The sequence below is a fragment of the Chlorocebus sabaeus genome, chromosome 9 (genome assembly GCF_047675955.1).
Source record: "Chlorocebus sabaeus isolate Y175 chromosome 9, mChlSab1.0.hap1, whole genome shotgun sequence".
NCBI classification, from domain to species: domain Eukaryota; kingdom Metazoa; phylum Chordata; class Mammalia; order Primates; family Cercopithecidae; genus Chlorocebus; species Chlorocebus sabaeus.
This window is the reverse complement of record NC_132912.1, coordinates 77,028,220-77,053,248: the sequence shown is the minus strand read 5'-3', so window position 1 is coordinate 77,053,248 and position 25,029 is coordinate 77,028,220. Positions and strand designations below refer to the sequence as shown.

General features: G+C 38.7%; 1 protein-coding gene across 2 annotated transcripts in view; it reads left to right on the top strand.

The window, feature by feature from the left end:
- REEP3 (receptor accessory protein 3) overlaps positions 1-25,029 on the top strand; it is a 105,404-nt gene that overhangs the window by 41,790 nt on the left and 38,585 nt on the right. The window contains exon 2 of one of the 2 annotated variants that reach the window (XM_007963312.3): positions 3,307-3,379. The exons of the other annotated variant lie outside the window; for it this stretch is intronic. Within the exon in view, the coding sequence (XP_007961503.1) occupies positions 3,307-3,379 (73 nt within the window). The remainder of the gene's footprint in view (positions 1-3,306; positions 3,380-25,029) is intronic. 2 annotated transcript variants of the gene reach the window in all.

Here is a 25,029-nt window from a genome sequence, read left to right as displayed (position 1 = left end):
ATATATAAAACATAACTTTGGGTTTATATCTAGTGTAAGCAGTGTGGATGAACACACGGCAGACTGGGAATTTTGTTCTTGTTTACACCCTAGTTAGTTGTTTTCTTAGATGTCTCTAAACTGAAAAGCTCCTGTGCAATGGAGGGGTGGTGGGGATGCTAAGTTAAATTGAAAAGCCCCAAGCTTTGTGGCACAGCTAAAAATCCTGTATCCAGAGTCTGGGGATTGGCACTTTAGTGAAGTCGCTTTCACAGGTAATATTGTTAAATAAGGCAGAGATTTTTTTTTTTTTTTTTAGAGATGGAGTCTTACTCTGTCGCCCAGGCACGATCTCAGCTCACTGCAGCCTCCGCCTCCCAGGTTCCAGCGATTCTCCTGCCTCAGCCTCCCGGGTAGCTGGGATTACAGGCACACATCACCATGCCCACTAATTTTTGTATTTTAGTGGAGACAGGGTTTCCCCATGTTGGCCAAGCTGGTCTCGAACTCCTGACTTCAGGTAATCCGTCCCCTCGGCCTCCCAAGGTGCTAGGATTACAGGCATGAGCCACTGCTCTCGGCCTTAAGGCAGAGATTGTTAATGATGTGGCTTCTAGTTGGTAAGTATAAAATCCCAAGCAAGAGAAGACTTGGTATTCTTCCTGTGACTTGTTGACATAAGCCCCAAACCGATGGATAAGGAAGCTACCAGGCATGTACTACCCTCTGCACCAATCAGTCAGTTGGTAAACTAACTATAAATGAACTAAAAATATGGAGAGATGTAAATATTTGCTCCAGTGTAAGAAAGACTTATGTAAATGCAAACACTTTAAAGGTTCACAAATATATATATGTTATGGGCTGAATTCTGTCTCCCCAAAATTCATATATTGAAGTCCTAACCCCTGTGCATCAGAATGTGATGACATTTGGAGTTAAGTTCTTTAAAGGTGTGATTAAGATCAGGTATGGTCTTTAGGAAAGGCCTTAATCCAGTATGATTGGCTTCCTTCTAAGAAGAGATTAGTCCACACACACAAACTGAGGGGCCATTATGTGAGGACACAGCTAGAAGGCTACAAGCCAAGGAAAGAGGCCTCAGAAGAAACCAAATCTGCCAACATTTTGGTCTTGGGCTTGTAGCCTCCAGGACTGTGAGAAAGCAAATTTTTGTTGTTGAAGCCACCCAGTCTGTGGTATTTTGTCAGGGTAGCCCTAGCACACTAATACAATATGCATGCATTTCTGCAAAATTCGTAAATTAAATCAAAAGATAATAACCTACAAAAATATTGATTAACATATAAAATAGACAAGGACCTAGAATCAACAACATTCCAGTAGCAATGAGCACACTTAACTCCCAGATCTTGGTTTCAAATACTGTTCTCCAATAAAAGGAACTGGGGCTCCTTGTAGAAATGGCTGATTCCAGGAACGGGGCAGGAATTCCCCTTTATCAGAGGGGAATATGTTCCAAGATTCCTGGTAGATGCCTGAAACCACGGATAGCACCAAAGCCTATGTATACCATATTTTTTTTTTATCTGATAACCAAAACAGCTACTAAGAATAAGCGACTACAGGGAAGGTAATGTATACAGCATGGATACACTGAACAAAGGGATGATTTGCATTCTCGGCAGAATAGAGCAAGATCACGCATGAATTCATTATGGTACTCTGAATAGCATGCAATTGAAAACCTATGAGTTATTTCCAAAATTTTCCAGTTGATATTTTCAAACTGAAGTTGACGGCAGGTAACTGAGACTGCAGAGAGCAAAATTACAGATAACAGGGGACTACTGTATACAAGATGAGCCTGGAGCATCACTTAGTACCAAAAAGTAACAAGGTACTCAAAAACCCTCACAACAATGGAGATATGTCAAAGGGACACAGGAGCTAACTGAAATATCTCCCAATGGCCAAAACTTTGAGCAACAAAATAGAGTAACACTAGATTATAACCCAGTGTATAAAATAAATATCCATTAATCCATACTGATACTGGGGAAGAATACACAAGTCTCCCATGCAGAATTCCAACTAAATTATCTGGAATTTATGTAGACACTCCACTCTCAAGGTGTACAGAATAACTCCCCACTCAAGCATGAGTGGGTGACTTTTTCCAAATAATGGAACTTCTTTATGGTGACTTCTTTCCAAATAATACAGTACTAAAAAGTGAACAAAAAAGAGTAACAGCAAAATCTGACAAAGCCCTACTTCAGTGTGGTGGTCAAGATTAACAGCACTGATAAGTCAGGTTGATAGACTGTGTCCTTGATATAATGTGATAAGAATTGCATTTGACCTCTCTGGTTTTCCTCCTGAAAACCCATATCTCACTCTAATCATGATTAGAATGAATAGAGAAGCATCCTACAACATACTTGACCAGCACGCCTGAAAACTGTCAAGGTGAAAAAAAACAAAGTCTGAGAAATTTACAGCCAAAAAAGCTAAGAGAGCAGCTGAGTGTAATGTGCTATCCTAGAACAGAGAAAGGAGACTAGGTAAAAACTAAGGAAACCTAAATAAAGTTTAATTCATAAACAAAAATCAGCACTGGTACATTAATTGCAATGAGTGTACCATGCCAATATAAGATGTTAATAATAGGGGAAACTGGATATGGAGTATATGGGAACTATCTGTACTATCTTTCCAACTTTTCTGTAAAATATTCTCCAAAAATGGCCATTTAAAACAACAGAAAACAAATAGACAAAAAGTTATCGTATACTCATCAAAAGGCCAGTAAGCACTTGAAAAATTTCAAATTTACTGGTATTCAGAAACACACATTAGGCCGGGTGCTGTGGCTTGTGCCTATAATCCCAGCACTTTGGGAGGCTGAGGCAGGCAGATTGCTTGAGCTCAGGAGTTTGAGACAGCCTGGGCAACATGGCGAAACCCTGTCTCTACTGAAAATACAAAAATTAGCCAGACATGGTAGCACACGCCTGTAATCCCAGCTACTCGGGAGGCTGAGGCATGAGAATCGCTTGAACCTGGCAGACGGAGGCTGCAGTGAGCTGATACCACACCACTGCACTCCAGTCTGGGCGACAGCGAGACCCTGTCTCAGAAAAAAAAAAAAAAGAGAAATGCACATTAAAATAGCTATAAAGTTATTGTTTTTCTCCTGTTTAGCTCGCAAAAGTTTTTTCTGTTGTTGTTTTTTTGTTTTGTTTTGTTTTTTTCCCTAACGATGGTGCTGATGATCGGCAATGTATAGGAATGTAAAATGGATCAGCCTTTCTGCAGGGCATTGTTGTGTTTGAACAGTATTCTCATTTTTTTTACTTTTAGGCTGGTGTTTGGAATGCTTTATCCTGCATATTATTCATACAAAGCTGTGAAAACAAAAAACGTGAAGGAATATGTAAGTATAGTTTTATGAGTGATTAATCTGAGTTTAATATTTTAATGATACACACTGAAAAACTGCTATTCTCTTAGAAACGGCTGGAGTAACGTTTTGGGTTAAAAGGTGTTATGAATGTGAAGTAACAAAACTAATCTTTTTAAAAATCTTTGAAGATAACCCCAAAGTAGAGTTTCAATAAAAATAAGTATATGGTTCCCAAGATGAGTAACTGAATAGGTCTTGATTTAGTCTATAAATTCCCGTGTAATAAGGGGTTGGAGAACTTTTGTTTGTTTGACTTGGGGAGGGGAGTTGTGGGACTTTTTGCCTTATAAATTTATAGGTACATCGAGAATATCTCTCTGGCCCCAAAGCCTTTTTCTTCTTCTTTAGGTATTTCATCACTTTCTAATCTATATAAAGATGCAGATACTCCATCACCATTGACAACTGCCATCTTTTTTCCTTCTGGAGTCAGACTTCATTTGTAATGGTTTCGTTCTGATTTGTGATGAGTCCTCAGTATTTCTTTGCTTTTAGTTTCCTCTTCCCTATTCCCTAATTTTCTTTTTCTGTCACTAACATTTATTTTTTATCATTTCTGAAGTTCTCCTCATTTCCCATTTTATTCATACTATGTAATAGTAAGTGGCCTTCCCCACCTATAAATCCTGATATAGTTTGGTATGTGTGATGGAGTGAATTTTTGGAGAATAGCAAAAGCATATTGTATTGGTGGTGGTAATCAACAGGATAAGCAGTCAATACTGAGATAACAGCACATCAATAACTATGACTCTTTCTTTAAAATTGAGGTGACATTCACATAACATAAAATTAACCATTTCAGAGGCATTTGATGCATTCACAATATTATACATATATATAATACAATATAATACAACTCTAGTTCCAAAATATTTTCATCACTCCAAATAAAACCCTGTGCCCAAGTCACTGACAACCACCAATCTGCTGTCTGTATGTGTTTACATATCCTGGATATTTCATACAAATAGAATCATATAATATGTGACCTTTTGTGTCTGTCTTCTTTCACTCCGCGTGTTTTTAAGGTTCATACATATCTTAGTATGTATTTTATTTCGAATGTTTTACATTCCTTTTTATGACTGAGTAACATTCTACTGTATGGATATATGACATTTTGCTTATCCATTCATCTGTTGACAGACATATGAATTGTTCTGTCTTTTGGCTATTATGAATAGTATTGCTATAAGCATTCACATACAAGGATTTGTTTGAGCACCTGCATTTGATTCTTTGGAATGTATAGCTGTGGTTCTTTGTAAGGAATCTTGGATGATAGTCTTGTCATCCAGTTGGTCAAATGATCAGGGATTAGATCATGATTCTTTATATTTTCAGGGTTTTTTGGGGGTGGGAGGAAGGGATAGACTCTGAAACTTTTATAACTAACTCATTTTATTAAACTTTTACAGTTATTTTTTTCTCTTGTATATAAAACTAACTTCTAAAGTGAAGTATATATTAATACAAGTCAAAATGGTGGAATATATCTGGCAGAGGTAAATAAGTTACGTAGTTGGGCTCTGAAATTTTTCTATCCTTTTATTATATGTATCTTTTGGACCTAGAATTGGTGAAATTAATCTTAAGAGATGGAACCATATTAAGTCCTGGTAATTTAAGTTCATTGTATACATGGCTTGAAGGTTCATATTTGAATATAAGTTGGAGTAAATACTTTGCATGTTGTTTTACAGTGCTGGCACATATTAGTTTCTAGATGCCAGCGCGTCTGTTAACAGTGCTTCTCAAGCTGCCTGTGGTACAAGACCACTTTTGTTTTTCCAATAAGTCATAGACTAATAATTTTTTTTTTTTTTTTTGAGACGGAGTCTTGCTTTGTCACCCAGGCTGGAGTGCAGTGGTACGATCTCGGCTCACTGGAAGCTCCGCCTCCCGAGTTCACGCCATTCTCTTGCCTCAGCCTCTCGAGTAGGTGGGACTGCAGGTACCCGCCGCCAGGCCCGGCTAATTTTTTTGTATTTTTAGTAGAGATGGGGTTTCACCGTGTTAGCCAGAATGGTCTGGATCTCCTGACCTCGTCTGGATCCACCCGCCTCGGCCTCCCAAAGTGCTGGGATTACAGGCGTGAGCCACCGTGCCCGGCCAACTAATACTTTTATAAAATGAAATACTAATCACTAGAAATAAAGAAATGAGAAAAGCCCCTGACCCTGAAATACAACCCAGAATTTTTTTGTTTTGTTTTGTTTTTTTGTTTTGTTTTTTTTTGAGACAGGGTCTTGCTGTTATCACCCAAACTGGAATGCAGTGGCACCATCATAGTTCACTGTAGCCTGGACCTCATGGGCTCAAGGGATCCTCCCACCTCAGCCTCCTGAGTAGCTGGGACTGCAGCCCTGTACACCATGCCTAGCTAATTTTTTTTAATTATTTTTCATAGAGACAGGGTCTTAACTATGTTGCCCAGGTTGGTCTTGGACTCCTGGCCCCAGGTTATCCACCTACTTCAGCCTCTCAAAGTGCTGGGATTACAGGCATGAGCCATGGTGCCCAACTCCCAAATTTTTTTTTACTATATTCAGTGACATGAAATTACTGTCAAATAATGTACTTTTGCCTATTGTTTTCATTATTGTATTATTAATATACTTACAGTAACATAGTAGTGCTTTTATAGCCTTGTAAAATCCCATAGACAACACTGCCTTACTGTGTGATATTTTAATTGGAATTATCTTTTGGAAGATAAAAGTAAGAGTTGGCCATCATTTCCAAACACCATGAAAATATGAGTTGAAGAATCTACTTCTGACCAGTGCTTAATAAATGGGAACCATTTCCCTATTTGGAATCTTTTTTATATTGTTATTAAATTAGATCTTTTTTTTTTAGTCTAATTCAATGTACAGTTGAAGTACAGATTATTATGTCTCTCAACATTGGGCCCACTTCACCTAGAAAGCATTCCAGAAGTCCAGGATATATAATAATTTGGTGTGCTGCTGTGTGTGTGTGCATTGTATATATATTTGTGCTTACGGTATTCTCCCGTCTTTTCTCCCAAATCTGCTTTTTTTTTTTTTTTTTTTTAGGAAAAAAGCTAAGCACAAATTTAAAATGTTTAGATGAGAAGCTCTAATAACTTGAGGATATTGTCAGCAGGCACAGAAATACCATCCCTAAAAGTCAAAGGTAAAGGGATAGCAATAAGAAATATAAAAATAGTAAATAAACTGTAATAAAAAATAGGTTTGGCCATGTGCAGTGGCTCACAACTGTAATCCTAAAGCTTTAGGAGGCCAAGGCGGGTGGATCACTGGAGACCAGGAGTTTGAGACCAGCCTGACCAACATGGTGAAACCCTGTCTCTACAAAAAATATAAAAATTAGCTGGGTATGGTGGCGCATGTCTGTAGTCCCAGCTACCGGAGAGGCTGAAGTGGGAGAATCACCTGAGCCCAGGAACCGAGACTGCAGTGAGCCATGATCCCGCCACTGCACTCCAACCTGGACAACAGAATGAAACCCTGTGTCAAAAAAAAAAAATACAATAATAATAAAATAAAAATCAGAAAGATTAATCCATTTATAAATGCTGTGCATCAATTCAACTTTGTGAATATTAATTTTTAAAGACTTAAAAACAACAAAAAAAAGACTTAAAAACAAGAATTTGTGTGTCTTATTACCCTTGATACAACACTCAGATTTTCATTACTAGGTTATTTTGTAAATTGGGGATTAGTAAGGATGGTCTAACCCTGAAATTTTTATTCAACTTCATAAAGATAATTTAATTGCTTCTTGGCATTTTGGCTAAGATCAAGTGCGAAGATAATTTAAGCCATGGAAGAGAATCCATTGCATTCAAACTGATGAGAAAACTATAAACATGATACGTATTGAGATATATGTATATGTGTATATTTAGTTACATAGTGAGCATACAGCTTTGCACGGTTGTTTTTAGAGAATACTCATTAATAAAGCTGGAATTATCTGTACATAATTTTGCAGTAATACTATGATTCTGAAAAGCATTTGTTTTTATGTAACTTTGATTGTAAGTTTAGGGTCTGTGCAGGTTGTTATATAGGTAAATTTGTATAATGGGGGTGTGTGGTACAGACTCTTTCATCACCCAGGTATTAAGCCTAGTACCCTGAAAAAAGGTTTTCTTAACCATCCATTTGAGAAGACCAGAATAATGAGTAATTGAGGAGAAACTAAGGGAGGTGAAAGGCAGGTGGCTAGAGCTGGTTTGATAATTACATGGTAATCAACTCTACTTCACAAATAAAATGAGAACTAAAAGCAAAATAAATGGTCAGGCACTGAAACAAGGACAGGGCAACTGCCTTTGACAGGGAAATGTATCATCTCTGAAGACCTCCCAGCAACCATACTGCCTGCCATCAAGGCTGCTAGAGAGGCCTCGTGCAGTGGCTTACACCTGTAATCCCAGCCCTTTAGGAGGCTGAAGCAGGCAGATCTCTTGAGCCCAGGAGTTTGAGACCAACCTGGGCAACATGGTGAAACCCCGTATCTACAAAAAACACAAAAATTAGCAGGGCATGGTGGTGGTGTGTGCCTGTAGTTCCAGCCACTCAGGAGGCTGAGGTGGGAGGATCACCTGAGCCTGGGAGGTCCAGGCTGCAGTGAGTCCTGATTGCACCACTGCACTCCAGCCTGGATGACAGACAGAGTGAGACCCTCGGGTGGGGTGGTGGGATCCCGGGGAGGCTGCTAGAGAGACTAAGTTGAGATGTCACCTTGGAATAATAATATTTTCCATTTATATGATTTCCTACCAGTTTCAAAGTACTTTTATCTATTGTTTTAATTTGCTACCCTGGATAAGATAATTTTTTGAAACAAATTATCACACTCTTATTGGCTTAGAACAACATAAATTTATTCTTTTACAGTCCTAGAGGTCAGAAACCTAAAATGAGTTCACAGCCTCGCACCTTCTGGAGGGTTTAGAGGAAAGTCTGTTTCCCTGTCTCCTCCAGCTTCTACAGGCTGCCCACATCCCTTGGCTTACGGCTTTATTCTTCCATCCTCAAACCCAGCAATGTTGGACAGAGACCTTTTCATGCTGCTATCTCTCTGGTTCTCTCTCTTCTGCCTTCTTTTCCACTTATAAGGACTCTTGTGATTACATTGGGCCCACCTGATTAATCCAGGATAAACTTCCCATTTCAAGGTCAGCCGATAAGCAACCCTAATTTCATCTGCAACCTTATTTCTCCTTTACAGTGTAACCTAACATATTTACAGTTTCCGGAGATTAAGACACAGACATCTTCAGGGGAGAGAGGGCATTTTTCTGCCTACTCCAATAATATCTCCCTGATTCTTACTGCAGTCCTATGAAGTAGGCATAGAAAATATTCCAGTATTACAGGCTTAGAGAAGCGAATTTACCTGGAGTCACATGGATTGTAAAGACAGAATTGGTACCAGATCAGAGATCTTCTGTTTCTAATATTTTATTCATTCTATTCTACCATGCTACCTTTGGAAACACAGGTGAAGATTCTAGCTTCATGTAAAAGTTGAAACAAGCTTCACAACCAGCCAGTGAATGTGCACCTGATTAATTCAAAGCTGGACGTTCAGGGGCCACAGCCATGTAGATATTTTCCAAGAAAGACAATCAGGCAGCTTACCAGGGCAGGACCCACCAGCGTTGAAATCACGTGTGAACAAAGAGGTTCAAAATGAAATACAAGTTTTTGAAAATTCTGTAAAGTTCCTCCTTTGAAAAAAAAAAAAATAAAGAAAATCCCTTAAATCTTGACAGTCTTCTAAGTATTTCCAATCTAGTTTTACTCTGACAAAAATTTTGAACATTATTTGCTTGCACCCAGTGCAAGGCTAAGTCCTAAACTTAGCCATCTGATTTAAACTGACTTTTTTTTTTAATTATATTTTAACTTCTGGGATACATGTGCAGAACATGCAGGTCTGTTACATAGGTATACATGTGCCATGGTGGTTTGCACCCATCAACCCGTCACCTAGGTTTTAAACCCCACATGCATTAGGTATTTGTCCTAATGCTCTCCCTCTCCTTGCCCCCGACCCTCCCACAGGCCCCGGTATGTAATATTCCCCTCCCTGTGTCCATGTGTTCTCATTGTTAAACTAACTCGTAACAGTTTTATCAGAACTCTGTCCATAAAGTTTTCCTATACAATAATCCTATCCAAATTTGCTTTGTTTTATACATGGTATTTTCTTAGTAAAATTAACCTTCTTAAATTGCCCTGTTATGTTTTTAATAGCACCTTTTAGTATCAGATGTTATATTCTTTATTTGTATATGTTTGTGTCCCCCACCAGAATGAACTCCATGGGGAAGTGTTTTGTTGTTTTATTAATTGCTATATTCCTGTACTTAGAACAGTACAGTTGACTTTTAAGTAGATATCAAATATTGTGCTTAATAGCGTGTACATTTCTTAAGTGGATTGATGTAGTTTACCAGCTTTGATTCTGCTGGGTTAGGGAAAATACAGTCCAGTCTTAACATTTATCCCAAAACCTAGTTTCTTTGTGGTATTTGGTTATGACCTAAATTCCACTGCTCTCTACTTCAAAATTATTTTCAGAAAGCAAACATTTTCGGTTAATTTACTTCCCACCCTAACTACTACCATTCCCCTTAAGCCTGCAAATGGTAGATTGCACCTGATAAAACAGATGCTGTGTTCAAATCAAAACAAATGGAAAGTACTGTGTATTTTGGCAACCTTCCTTTCTTCCTTTGCCTATTTTTAAAACAGAGCTTTCCTAGGATATAATTTCCTGCATAGTGTGGCTGATATGGCCTACTTAAAGACTTTCAGTCTTGCAGTAATTGAAATGTAAACTTACTGAAGAATTAGTATGGTTTTGCAAATTTTTTCAGGCTCATTCCATCTCATGACTTGAAAATAGAGTGTTTACTTCCAAGTCATGTGTAATTGCTGTAGCTTTTCTAGGAAACCAGTGTTCTTATTCTAAGAATGCTGGAGAAAGCAGCAATGAAAAGATTGGCTAACAGCACTTACAAATCAAAATCAGACATTTGGTTCTGAGATTTACTGTGAGCAAGAACAAAGAACAGGAAAAACTGGGAGATTACTCTTTAAAAGGCCTAGAAATGGCCCTCTAAAAGTCTGCTGACTTGGTTTTTGAAAGTGACCTAATTTTCGACTATTTAGGTGATATGAAAATGAACAAATTTACCACAAATATAGAACAAATATGCCAGTTCTGCAGATCTTATTGATAATGAAATCTGATGTTGTCTACTAACTTTAGAGTGGAAATAGAAGGGGAAAAACATACTAAAGAACTTTTATTTGTTCTCAAGAAGTGTTTCCTAGGTATCTTTGGTATTTTTGATAAAAAGTATTCATTTCATTTAAGGGTTTTAATAATTTAGAAAGTTTAAAGATTAGTCTACTAATTATGATGGGATTTTTACTGAAAATTCGTTTTGTCAGGCTGCTTGCTTGTCTGTGTATTTTCTATTCTAATTTAGTTTTTATTTTTATCAAAGCAGTATTTACTTATAATGTAAAAAGTCAATTAGTTACAAGACTTATTATGGAAAACGATAGTTCCCCAGGCTCCCGTCCCTATGTCTAACTCTCTAGAGGCAATTACTTCAAACTCTTTTATCTGAATCTTTTAGCATTTATTGCCATATTCCAAATAACATGCTTACTCTGCTGTTTCTTAATTTTTCAGATGGACGTCATGAGTTGACTTCCTTCTATGAAAGATGATTTAGCAGTTACCCAATGCCACTATACACATGCATATTTCTCTGTTCTTATAGCTTCCCAGAATCATTGCAGTATAATTTGGTTAGCTCAATATTCAATATTTATATTATTTAGACAAAATTAGAAGCAATCGAATGTAGAGCTAAAGTGCACAATGTCTGGAAACAGGCTCCCTAGGTTTCATCCTAGCCCTACCCATTACTAGCTGTACCTTTGGACAAGTTATTTGACCTTTCTGTGCCTCAATTTTCTAATCAGTTAGTAGTAGTAAATAATGAATATATTATTTCATTATATTATATGAATGCACATAAAGCATTTATATCAGTACCTTAAACATAATAGTACCTGTCATACAATCATTTTCATTATGTAAACACTATTCACAGCTGATCTCTGTAGTGTCCTGCCATTGCCATTCTTCACTCTGGTGTTATTCGCTATCTTGTTTCATTTGTGTGGTATTCTCTGTTCTTACTGTGTATCCAGACCCACACTTTCCTAGAGTTCTGTGCACTTCTTCTCAGTGATTCCAGATTGGTTCTTGTTTTGGATTCTCTGATTTCTTAATTACTTAATTTCTTCATTTTGATAAAATGCATCCTTCCTGAGAAGTCTATAATGAGAGTCAATTTCTTTTTTTTTTTTTTTCTGAGAGTCTCACTCTGTTGCCCAGGCTAGAGTGCAGTGGGTAACTTGGCTCACTGCAACCTCTGCCTCCCGAATTCAAGCAATTCTTCTGCCTCAGCCTCCCAAGTAGCTGAGATTACAGGCATGTGCCACCATGCGTGGCTAATTTTGTATTTTTAGTAGAGATGAGGTTTCACCATATTGGCCAGTCTGGTCTTGAACTCCTGACCTCGTGATCTGCCTGCCTCAGCCTCCCAAAGTGCTGGGATTACAGGCGTTAGCCACCGCACCTGGCCCCCAAGAGGTCAGTTGCTTGAGATGCTAGGTTGGAAATCATTTTCTTTCAGAATTTTGGGAGCATTTCTTCATTGTCTTTAACTTCTGGTATTGCTGTTGAGAAGGCTGAAGCCATTATGATTCTTACCTGTTTTTCTCCCCATTCAGGAAGCTTGCAGAATATTTTGTGTCTTCCTGTTGTTTTAAAATTTCATGATGATGTGCTTTGGTGCATGAATCCGTTATAATCAATTTTGCTAAATCGTCAGTAGTCCCTTTTAATGTGGGAATCCTTTTTGCTTCATCTCTGAGAAATTTGGTTAAAATTATCTCTTTAATACTGTTCTGTACTCCATTTTCACTGTTGTTCTGTCTGGAATTCTTTTTATTCATTTATAAGGCACTTGGACTGATTCTCCAATTTTTTTTTAATCTTTTCCCTTCTCTTTCCTGTCTCTTTTTGTTCTACTTTCTGATTGAGTTTCTCAGTTTTGCCTTCTAACTCTTCAGTTGATCTTTTAATTTCTGCACCTATGTGCTTAATTCCTGAGAATATGACTGACAGTTTTTTGGACATGTTCTTATTTATTTATTTATTTATTTATTTATTTATTTATTTATTTATTGAGGTGGAGTTTTGCTCTTGTTGCCCAGGCTGGAGTGCAATAGTGCAATCTCGGCTCACCGCCACCTCTGCCTCCAGGGTTCAAGCTATTCTCCTGTTTCAGCCTCCCAAGTAACTGGGATTACAGGGATGTGCCACCACACCCAGCTAATTTTGTATTTTCAGTAGAGATGGGATTTCTCCATGTTGGTCAGGCTGGTCTTTAACTACTGACCTCAGGTAATCCGCCTGTCTCGGCCTCCCAAAGTGCTGGAATTACAGGCTTGAGCCACTGCACCCAGCCGGACATTTTCTTCTTTCTACATAGTCTTTCCTTTGAATTCGTTTTACGTTTGTTTCAGCCTCTGTTTTTCATGTATAATTTCCTCAAATGTTGGATGATCTCTGGTTCTCTGCTCAGTTTTTAGGATAATAATGAAAATCTGCCTGTGCCCATGAAAGGGCTTGTTGAATGTGATCTTCACTGTAGAGTGATCTGACTAGACGTGGTCGTATATGTTCCTATGGCTGCCATAAGGACGTACCACAAGCAGTGTGGATTAAAACAACAGAAATGTATTGTCTCACAATTTCTGGAGGCTCGAAGTCATTAATTTCATAAGATATTGACAGGGCCACACTCCCTCAGAAACCTGTTGAGGAGAATCATTCCTTGTGAATTCCTAGCTGCTGATTGTTGCCAGCACTTCAGTCTACCTCCACAGTCTACCTCCATCGTCACATAGGACTCGCCCCTCATGTCTCTGTGTGTCTGTTTTGTCTCTTCATCTTAAAAAGACACCAGTCACATAACTTCATTTAACTACATCTTCAATTACCCTATTTCCAAATAAGGTCACATTCTGAGGGATTGGGGTTTAGGACTGTGTGTTAGTCAGCTTATGTTACCATAACAAAAACCATGGACTGATTGACTGGAACAACAGGAATTATTTTCTCACAGTTCTGGAGACTGGAAGGCCAACATCAAGTTGCTGCCAGGGTTGGTTTCCTGTGAGGGCTCTTTTCCTGGCTTGTAAGGCAGCCACCCTCCCATATGTCATCACATGGTCTTTCTGATGTGTGCACATGGCGAGAAATATTCCTCTTTTTCCTTTTCATGTAAGGACACCAGCCCTACAGTAGAGCTTCACAGTGTGACCTCATTTAACCTTAATTACCACCATAAAGGCCCTAACTCCAAATATAGACACATTTGAAGTTAGGACTTCAACCTGTGAATTTTGAGAAGACCTAATTCAGTCTAGAGTGGACCTTAACACATCTGTTTTGGGAACACCATTCAACCTATAACAACCATTTCTTGGAAAGTTATCAATGTCTATATCTTTAGGTATTTTCTCTTGTGCCAGTCAGATTCTTCAGAGAAGACTCTTCCATTATGAAAGGTACTTGGTTACCAGTATCCTACTGGGAGAATAAGACTTGGGGGTGCTCAACATTCAGTTTATAAACTTTTACTAGATCCCTATTAGCCCCACTCTCAGTTGTGCTAGAGATTTGCAAATCCAGAAACCCCCTGATTCACCCTTTCCAGAGAATAAACATAAGGGTTTCCCTGGGGAAGAAGGGACATTGACAGGCTTCTGGAGTGAGAAGGTATCTTGGGGTCTCCCTTCTCCTTAAGCAGATGTACAGCCATCCTTCCTACCTTTGGTACCCCCGTCCTTTTTGTTTTGTTAGACAGGGTCTTACTCTGTTGCCCAGGATGGAGTGCAGTGGTGCCATCGTAGCTCACTGCAAGCTCCAACTCCTGGGCTTATGCGATCCTCCCTCCTTGGCTTCCCCCGTAGCTGCAACTACAGGCACATGGCACCGTATCTGGCTATATTTCTTTTGGTTTTTTTACCTTTTTTTTTCTTTTAAGTAAAGATGAGATCTTGCTATGTTGCCCAAGCTGTTCTTGAGCTCCTGGGTCCAAGCTATCCATCCACCTGGGCCTCAGAAATTGCCAGGATTATTAGGCATGAACCATTGCACCCAGCCTCTTTACCCCTTTTGACCAGGAATTTTGCCACCATTTTTTTTTTGGCAAGCTCTGTAGTGTAGAGTTAGGTTGCTTCTCAGTTTTTCCCCCTGCCAGCTTGCTGCTCAGTTTTCTCAGGTCTCCTAACTCAGTTACTACTTATCCATTTCCTTCATGGCTCCAAAATTCTTATGTTCTCTTCTATATTCTTCTGAGCTTATGCCGTCTTTAAAAATCACTTTACTGTTGTTTTAATATTTGTAGAGGGAGTGGAACTGAATATGTATATTCAGTTTACCATCTTTACCCAAATTTCCAAATTGACTTGTGAGTGGGATACTTGCAGTTGACTTACTCTACGATATGTATTTATTTATTTAGAGACAGAGTCTTGCTCTGTCACCCAGGCTGGAGTGCAGTGGCACAATCTCAGCTCACTGCAACTTCCACCTCCCAGGTTCAAGTGATTCTCCTTAGCCTCCCGAGTAGCTGGGATTACAGGCACCCGCCACCACGCCCAGCTAATTTTTATATTTTTTGTAGAGACAGGGTTTCACCATATTGGCAAGGCTGGTCTCAAACCCCTGACCTCATGATCCACCTGCCTCGGCCTCCCGAAGTGCTGGGATTACAGGCTTGGGCCACCGTGCCCAGCCAAGTTACTCTATGATATTAAGTAAGACTTATTATACCATTAACATTGGTTTTTAAATGTGTTCACTTAGAAAATAGATTTAAAGTAATATATGGCCGGGTATGGTAGCTCACACCTATATCTCAGCACTTTGGGAGGCCGAGGTGGGTGGATCAATTGCTTGAGTCCAGGAGTTTGAGACCACCTAGGAAAACATGGTGAAACCCCGTCTCTACCAAAAGGATACAAAAATTAGCCAGGTGTGATGGTACATGCCTGTAGTCCCAGCCACTCGAGAGGTTGATGTGGGAGGATCACTCAAGTGTAGCAGTTCAAGGCTGCAGTGAGCCCAAGATCATGCCACTGTACTCCACCACGGGCAAGAGAGCAAGACCCTATCTCGAAACATAAAAATAAAAATAAAGTAATATATACTATTGTTTTTTCAATGCTTGAAAATAACTTTAACATTTAATTTTAGCTGACATACACTGAATTCATGTGTGCTCACTTAAATTAGGTTATTATTTCTTTATAAACCTAATTTTTCATACGTTTACTATTTTATATATAATATATACAGCATATCACTTCACTGGTAAAGTAACTGGTACTGTTATAATCATCAAGTGTTTTATATTCTTCATTATGTTTTTTTTTTTTTTTTTTTTTTTTTTTTGGAGATGGAGTCTCGCTCTGTCACTCAGGCTAGAGTGCAATGGCGCATCTCAGCTCACTGCAACCTCCGTCTCCCTGGTTCAAGCAGTTATCCTGCCTCAACCTCCCAAGTAGCTGGGTTTACAGGCACCCGCCACCATGCCTGGATAATTTTATATTCTTTTCTTTTTTTTTTTTTTTCCCCCGTGAAATGGAGTCTCACTCTGTCGCCCAGGCTAGAGTGCAGTGGTGTGATCTCAGCTCACTGCACCCTCCAATTCCTGGTTTCAAGCGATTCTCCTGCCTCAGCCTCCCGAGTAGCTGGGATTACAGGCGTGAGCCACCACACCCAGCTAATTTTTGTATTTTTAGTAGAGACGAAGTTTCACCATGTTGGCCAGGCTGGTCTTGAACGTCTGACCTCAGGTGATCCACCCACCTCGGCCTCCCAAAGTGTTGGGATTACAGGCTGAGCCACCGCACCCAGTCAATTTTATATTCTTAGTAGAGATGGGGTTTCACCATGTTGGCAAGGCTGATCTCAAACTCCTCACCTCAAGTGATCTGCCCACCTCAGACTCCCAAAGTGCTGGGATTACAGGCCTGAGCCACCACACCAGGCCCTTCATTGTGTTTTCTAAAAACAATTTCTTTATGATCACCTTGGGATTATTACAACAGATCTAACTTTAGGAAAGTAAGTATTAAATTTGAATGAGATTATGTAATAGGAGGATTTAAAATAAATGCCTAACAGAGTTTCATCCAAAATTTTAGAATGTGAATTCAAGGAACCCTTGACCCTTCTGAAGTAAATTGAAAGCATTTCCACAGTGTTCACACTAGGATGTAGCTAGCCAACTCACAGCTGCCTGTCCTCTTTTAGCTTCCAATGAAAATGCTTTGGAAAACATACACATAGAAAAAGAAATTCTCACAGTAATTCTTAAACCTAAGAGGCTACGCAATCAGGCTTTTGCTAAAATCTAGGAAGAATGTTACCAACTGTAGTGCCAATGGAAATGGATTTTTTAAACCGGACCGAAACAGTTGTTTCCATTAAAGGAAATGCTGCTAAGAAGTAAGTTGGAGGGAGGCCTAGCCACCCCCACCCTAATCCCTAGTGATGGAATAGTTTAAAACCATAAAAGCTACAATAACCAGCAAACTCAACTGGTATCACCCTCACTGCAGGGAGACCTGAATTCAGAGGCAGCCAGTGTTTGCCTTCCCTTTTTCAGAAAACATAAGCTCACTACTTTGAAGAAAATACCAGTAATTTCCACAGAGGAGAAATAATCATTGACTATAAGAGAAATCAACAATGTAGTAATAAATTATTAAAAAGTGAAATGATAGTAATATATATCATAATTTATATGCTTTACTATAATAGCTGAGTTTTTGTTGTTGTTGTTGTTTTTTCTGAGGGGGGGGTGGTATTGCTTTGTCACCCAGGCTGGAGTGCAGTGGTGTGATCAAAGCTCACCACAGCCTCAACGCTCTGGGCTTCAGCTATCCTCCAACTTCAGCCTCCTCAGTAGCTGGGACTCCAGAGGTGTGCCACCACGCCCAGCTAATTTTTTATTTTTTTCTAGAGACGGGGGTCTCACTATGTTGCCTCGGCTGGTTTCAAACTCCTAGACTTAAGTGACCATCCATCCCACTTCAGCTTCTGAGAGTGCTGGGATTACAGGTGTGAGCCACTGCATCCAGCTATGATAGCTTTTAAAGACTATTTTGAAAAGGAAGGAAGAAAAATCAAAATTAAAAGAATCTGTAAGAAATGTAGGATGAATAAAGCAATATAAAAGCAAACAATAAAAACAATCAGGTAAATTAGTGTATCTAGGAGTTTCTTTGAATAAGTTTAATAAAATAAACACTTGAAATAACTAAGATACAGGGTAAGGTAGAAAAGGACTGAAAAAAACTGAAAAACAAGAAAAGAGTTTAATCAAGCAATACTAAATTTAAGTGACACAGAAAATATTAAACTACCTATAATTTTTATTAAAAAATGGGCCAGGCATAATGGCTCATGCCTGTAATCCCAGCACTTTTGGAGTCCAAGGCAGAAGGATCACCTGAGCACAGCAGACCAGCCTGGGTAACATAGCAAGACCCTATCTCTACAAAAAAAATAAAAATAGCCGGGCATAGAGACATGTGCCTATAGTGCCAGCTGCTTGGGAGACTAAGACAAGAGAATCACCTGAGCCCAGGAGGCTGAGGCTGCAGTGAGCTCGAATTATGCCACTGCACTCCAGCCTGGGGGACAGAGTGAGATCCTGCCTCTAAACAAATTAAAAAGAGTGTTTTCTAATAACATCAGATAGACCTATTTTTTCCTTTTCAGCTGAAGGTTATATTATTTATGCAATGATGTTTCCTCTTTCACACAATACTAGGATCTGTCTTTGGAATACCCAGACATGTACATCATCTTTCCATTATGTAATTTTAAAAATATAGTGCTTTACCAACTACAGCTGTAATAATCAGATTGTCAACCAGATTGCCATCACACCGTGAAAGGTCCTCCTAAAAATATAAAAGCCAGAGCTATTCCTGAAGATTGTAGCTAAATACATGAAATAAAATCACTCTCCAAAACGTCATAACTTTAAAAGCACCCGATACGTAATAGAACTGTAAAATGATAAAGATTTTTTGAAAAACTATAAAAAAATTAAAATGCATTGAAATGTATTATACAAATATTTACCTTAAATTTTTTCTCTTGACTGTGTGGCAACTCATGCCTATAATTCCAGCACTTTGTGAGGCTGAGGTAGGAGGATTGCTTAAACCCAGGAGTTTGAGACTAGCCTGGGCAACATAGCAAGACTCTGTCTCTACAGAAAATAAAAAATAAGGAAAAATTAGCTGGATGTGATGGCATGTGCCTGTAGTCCCAGCTACTCAGGAGGCTGAGGGAGGAAGACCGCTTGAGCCCAAGAGTTCCATGCTGCTGTGAGCTATGATTGTGCTGCTGCACTCTAGCCTGAGTGACAGAGCAAGACCCTGTATCAAAAAAAAAAAAAAAATTTCTCTCTGCTATAAGAATAGAGTTTTTAAATTGTATCTTTTAAAATTATTTTATCTACTCAACTGATAGCTATGAACAGTGCCTTGAGAAGTATGCTAAAGGCTCAGCTCCTTTTTTTTTTTTTTTTTTTTTAGCTTATTGGTATTTTTCTTTTAAATGATGATGTGCCCAAACAGTATTACGAAAGTAAGGGTACCTTTTAAATGTTTACACTGAACAAATTATCTCACAATACCGAGTTCGTCTTTTCTTTAAACCCGAGGCTCTTACATTCTCTTCGGAAATGGCACTACCTTCCTCTAGTTGATACTGTCAGAACATGCACAGCGCAGCCTCTCACTGCAGTGCTTCTCAAAATTTAATGATCATGCCAATCCCCTGGGATTCTGCTAAAATGCAGATTCTGATTTAATAGTTCTGGCCTGGGCTTGAGATTCTGCATTTCCAACAGGCTTCCAGGTGATGCCAGTGCTGCTAGTCTGTAGATTACAGTTCACATCGTGAAGATTCTGTGCATGTCCTCAACTCTGGTTACACATCAAAACCACTGGTGGAGCTTGTCTTTTAAACATCTATCTGCCCTCTGTCTGCACCTTGTGATGATGAGGACTCAGAATCTATATAATCTCTTTGTAATCACCATGTGATTCCTATCCACAGCCAAGTTGAAAACCACTCATTAAGCAGTATCTTATTTTATTGTGGCACTCGGGCAGCCCTTCACCACACGTTCACTAGGCTGTGTGCTTTTAAAAACATATATGTTTATGTAAGCAAATAGTTGATTTTAGAAACATCTTATGTAAATTGATTGATTAACAACTTGGAATATATTATAGAAAAATAATATTTTAGCAAAATTAACTATAAGATACAATTAGGGGAATAAGGCTATTAAGTAGGACTGCCTCCTAGTTTCCATTTTTTGTGGCTAGCTCTAGACCAAATATCTCTGTCAGTGAAGTTTCCCTTTATAATCACCCACCCTTCTTTCATAGTTCTCTGCAGCCTCTGTACACCTCTGTTTCCTTAGGGCCTCCACCGTGGCACTCAGGCAGCCCCTCTTTACTCATGTATCCCGTATTCTGTGCTCCGTTATTTGCTGCCCTCCCCCTATCTCCCACTCATCTAAATGTGAACTTTCTTTCTGTGTGGTTGATTGCACATACCTTTGAAGAGAAGTAAGTTGATAACACAGGTTTGTTCTCAGTCATGATGGAGATTTTGTCTTCCCGGAGTTTTTTTTCTTTTTGTTTTTGTTTTTTTGTTGTTGTTGTTGTTGTTTTGGTTTTTTGTTTGTTTTGAGATGGAGTCTCGCTCTGTTGCCCAGGCTGGAGCGCAGTGGTGTGATCTCGGCTCACTGCAAGCTCCACCTCCTGGGTTCACACCATTCTCCTGCCTCAGCCTCTGCCTCCCAAGTAGCTGGGCCTTCAAGCGCCCGCCACCACGCCCGGCTAATTTGTTGTATTTTTAGTAGAGACAGGGTTTCACCATGTTAGCCAGGATGGTCTCAATCTCCTGACCTCGTGATTCGCCCACCTCGGCCTCCCAAAGTACTGGGACTACAGGCGTGAGCCATGGCGTCCAGCCCCTGGAGTTTTTTTTCTATCAGTCTTTGCTTTCTCAGGAAGACCATGTGGTCCTACTATTATAAGGGCCAGTTCTTGACATTTAAATATTTACTGTAGGTTTAAACTATGCTGTCAAATCTACTATAAAGCAACAGTAGTGTATAGGGAGTGTTATCTTCCCTAGAGAATGGAATTTTTCATTTACTAAGTCAGCCATAGCCTTGCCAGACACCTAGAGAATGAAGCATTTCTTTTGGTGGCTAGGTTAAGGTCCCTTGTGGAAGGATCCAGATGGAGTCGACTATGTGAAGTTAGATACGGCCTAGGTGCCTAAGAAGTGGGACCAAGACCAAGAGAAAGAAGGAAGTAGGATGACAGTTTGGGATGGGAACTAAGATAACCAGTAGGATGGCTGTGTAGCCCAGTCTATATTTGAATAGTCTATTTTCCCATACTAAAATCCTGAGAAATTCTGTGTGGTCCTGTTAAAAGGAAACTGTGTCTCTTACAAATGCTTATTATCCCAAATAAATCAATAGAACTTTAAATAATATAAAAAGTGAAGTGTGAATTCTCAGCCAGTGTGGATGGAGAGAGTTATTTTGGGACTGAGAAGTCATTCCTTCCTAAATTCTGCTCCTGGGAACAGTTCCCTTAAGCAGTTCCTGATTTTTGCATCTTCAACACTTCTTTTAAATTAATTATCATCTAATTTTTAAACATATCTGTACTTTCCCATCTCTCAAGTTTCTTAGACTCTGCTGAGGTCAGGGTTGAGATATATAGGGCTTCTGTGATTCAAGAGCACTGGGGAAGACCAGTGCAATATTGAGACAGAGGTATCATACAGTCTGCCCCATTTTAACTTACTGTAACACCAAATACATTTATATAATGTGAGGCTTTCTCCTTCAGAGCAACAGGATATTCTGTGAGGTCTTTGGCAGTGATAATTAGAAACTGCAGGTAAACAATGTTGCTGCCAGTTCTGCATCTGAAAGTAGAACTCCCAGTCATTGGAGTACTGGGGAGGCGCTGACAGTTAAAACCTACTTAGATGGGCGTGGGGGAAGAAGTACCCCAAAGTTGAGGGAGCTCAAACCAATCCTAAGCTAACATACTCACCCCCAACACATGCCCCATCTTTTAAAAAAAAAAAAAAAAAAACACTATTTTCAGCCACAGTCTCTAGTCGCTTTGGATTTAACTTCAAATAGCTTTTTTTTCAACCATGCTTCTAACTTGGCACAGCTCTGAGAAAAATCCCATAACCAAGCCATCTGGGTTGGATAAAACAGGGAGCTTTTCTATTTGATTTCTCACATTTTGTTCCTCTTTGTTTTTAATGGGGGGGTGCGGAGGGAGGGAATCATTATGAAGTAACCAGATTATTGGATAAGTTAATGAATCAGGAATAGATTTTTTCAACTCATACTGTCTCTGAAGAAATCTGTATCAGAGGATCTCTCTGTTGTCTCTGAAATGTGGTGTAGAATGAATGTTTGGGGTGAATTGACTGGAGTGGGTAACAAGTAATGGTCAGAAAATAAAGTTCTCATTGGGTGGTCTGAAATTCAGCAGTGTTTATTTCTTTTTAGACTCAGCAGAGATTTTTTTTTTTTTTCCCAGTGCAGCATATTTTAACATGTTATGCTCTGGATTTACTTAGTATGGTTTTAAGTGAATCATTAGGCATGTGTGATTTTTTCATTTTTTCTTAAAGACCAGCATGAATAGCTTTATGATTCAAAGAGTCTGTAATTAAGAGAGTTTGAAGAGTTGTTTAATCTCTGTTAACTTTGAAAAAATAGACTGTTTTGTATGTGATAAACTGCTGCTTGCAGTTCAGAGTTACTTGCTGGGATCGTGTATCAATTCAGACCTTAAAATGTAAGAAGTGGAAGCCATCCTCTGGGCTTGCTTTCCAGGCACAGGGTGCTAGGTACTGAGAATATGTAGATGAACAAGGCACTTTTGATCCCAATTTGTTGTTACAGTCAAATGGCAGGGGTGGTTGTTACATAAACCAACCATATGGATATGTTACAAAGGAAAAGTACAGTATATAGAGATTATATATGATCTTTGGAGGGAGTCGGGGTAATTAGGAAAGGCTTTCTTTTGGAAGTAAAGAAATTTTATTCATACAAGGCAGTGAATAATATGTAATGTAATATGTAATAAAATACTAGTATATATATGTTGAATCAGACATTGTGCTGGTAATCACCTATTCTTATCCTTCTATGTTATACTAATCCCCCCATGAAAGCTTTGTGGGTGTAGGAAAACCTTGACATCAAGGTTTATGACTATCTCATGTCAAAGGCTTTGTTTGTAGTAGGCCCTAAGTAATGTTTTTCAAATTAATATATCACATTAATTTTTTCTTTTTATCATACCAGTGTAAATTATTACAATTATAACATTTAACATTATCATTGCTATCATAATATCTCACTGGTCATAGCATAACAAGTTATATAAAGGTATCATTTAAGAAAAATACTTTGAAGTTAATATGGCATTACCGCTATTATCTATGGCTCCTATAAATCTACAGCAGTGCACCTCCAACCATACCATATTTCCCTGTATACTTGGGGCCTATGTATTGCTCTCAGTTTCTGTGATGGAAATCATGAGGATCATTTTACAATTGCAGCTTACTTTTTGTTTGCTTTATTTGTTCGTCCTGGAATCTAAATCAATTTCATAAAAGTTTTCTATAAGAATGGAAATCATAGAATCTTCTTTTGTTGAAAATGTTAAGTGATCATGAAATGAAGCTAGCTCTTCATTTGGATTAGGGTAGGTAAATGCATACCTATTAAATGAAGCATGGTTTTCTTGATAGTAAATTTAGCCTAGGAGTATGTTCATTTTACAGTATTCACTCCAGCTTTAAATATCCTCTAATTCCTTTGAGAGGGTGAAGCTGAGAACTCTATCACATGACCGTCTGGATTTCTGAAATGCTAAGTCTTTATAAAAGCCTTATGGATTTGAGTAATAATAAAGCAAGTGCTAGCTTGTTAAGTAGGATAATCTGATCCATGCACTATATAAATCAGAATGTAATTTAAGTACTATGACTTTATGTCGCAGATGACTCCATATTCTTCAAAAGAACTTGCCTAATTATAAGAGTATATTTCCTTGGAAAATTGATTTCTTTTGATATTTAAATGATTTTAAGATTCCATTTGAGGATTATTTTATTTATATATATTTATTTTAAATGAAAATATTCATCACATTTCTTTAGTCACAAAAAATATAGTAGGTAAAGTGCTCCAGAAGTGAAGATGATTGCCATTTCATTGTGACCACTTTCAAGAGAAGTTTATTACCAAATAATTAGAAAAAATGGGAATTATAATCTCACTTGTTAAGTTAACCCAGTTCATTCGTTCTTTTTTTAAAAAAATTAATTTTTTATGGTGGGGTTAGAGATGGGGTCTTGCTGTGTTGCCCAGGCTGGTCTGGAGCTCCTGGGTTCAAGCAGTCCTCCCACCTAAACTTCCCAAAGTGCTGGGATTAAAGACATGAGCCACGGTGCCTGGCTTATTAATTCTTTTAATAAGTATTTTTGAGCATCTGTTTTGTGCCAGGTACTGTATGAGGCATTAGATACACTCTTGGCAAAGGAAACAAAGTAAGCAAAATAAAACATCAAACATCTTTGTTTATAGAGTTTTCCTACTGAAATTTATGCATGTTATTTTTTGCATTTTATTCATTGGCCTCCCACTCAGAATATATTTACTTGAAATATTGTGCCTATTTCTAACAAGTTCATTTATCTGATTTCTTGGCCTATTGAAAGTAGAAGAGGATTGCTGCTGAAGCCATGTAGACTGAATTCAGATGATAGCTAACAAATTCACACAGACTCACTTGCCAAGGGATCACAATAATAATTTAAAATAGTATTCCTCTGGCTCTGCCTCAGTCTGCTGCATGAGAACATCAATCCTTCCTACCCTTCATTTCCTTCCAAAATACTTCCCCGAGGATATCTCAACCACAGTTGCTTAAAATGTGATCCCCTTCTCCATTTCTCAATCATTGTAGTACTGTCACGACCAGTCCAGGCATTAGCCCTGCCACAGATGGCAGCTAATGGTACTATGACCAGTGCCTACCTAATTCTGGAACCACTGCTGCTGTGGCCTTGCTCTCTCATTACAGAGATTAGTGCAACCTCTTATATTGGGGTAGGCTAAGCCACTGTGATCGTAGTATGTAACAATAATGCAATGACTGAAGAGCTATAGAAATCCATTTCTTTTTCACATAAAAGTCCTGGTTAGGTGCTCATTTCATCAAGAAGTTCTCCCCATGCAACTATTAATATTTGAAAACTCAGATTCTACCCATCTTCAACACATAGCGTCCAAGGGCGCTCTGCTCCCTGCCATCCCACCAGGAGGAAGGGAGGAAGAGCAA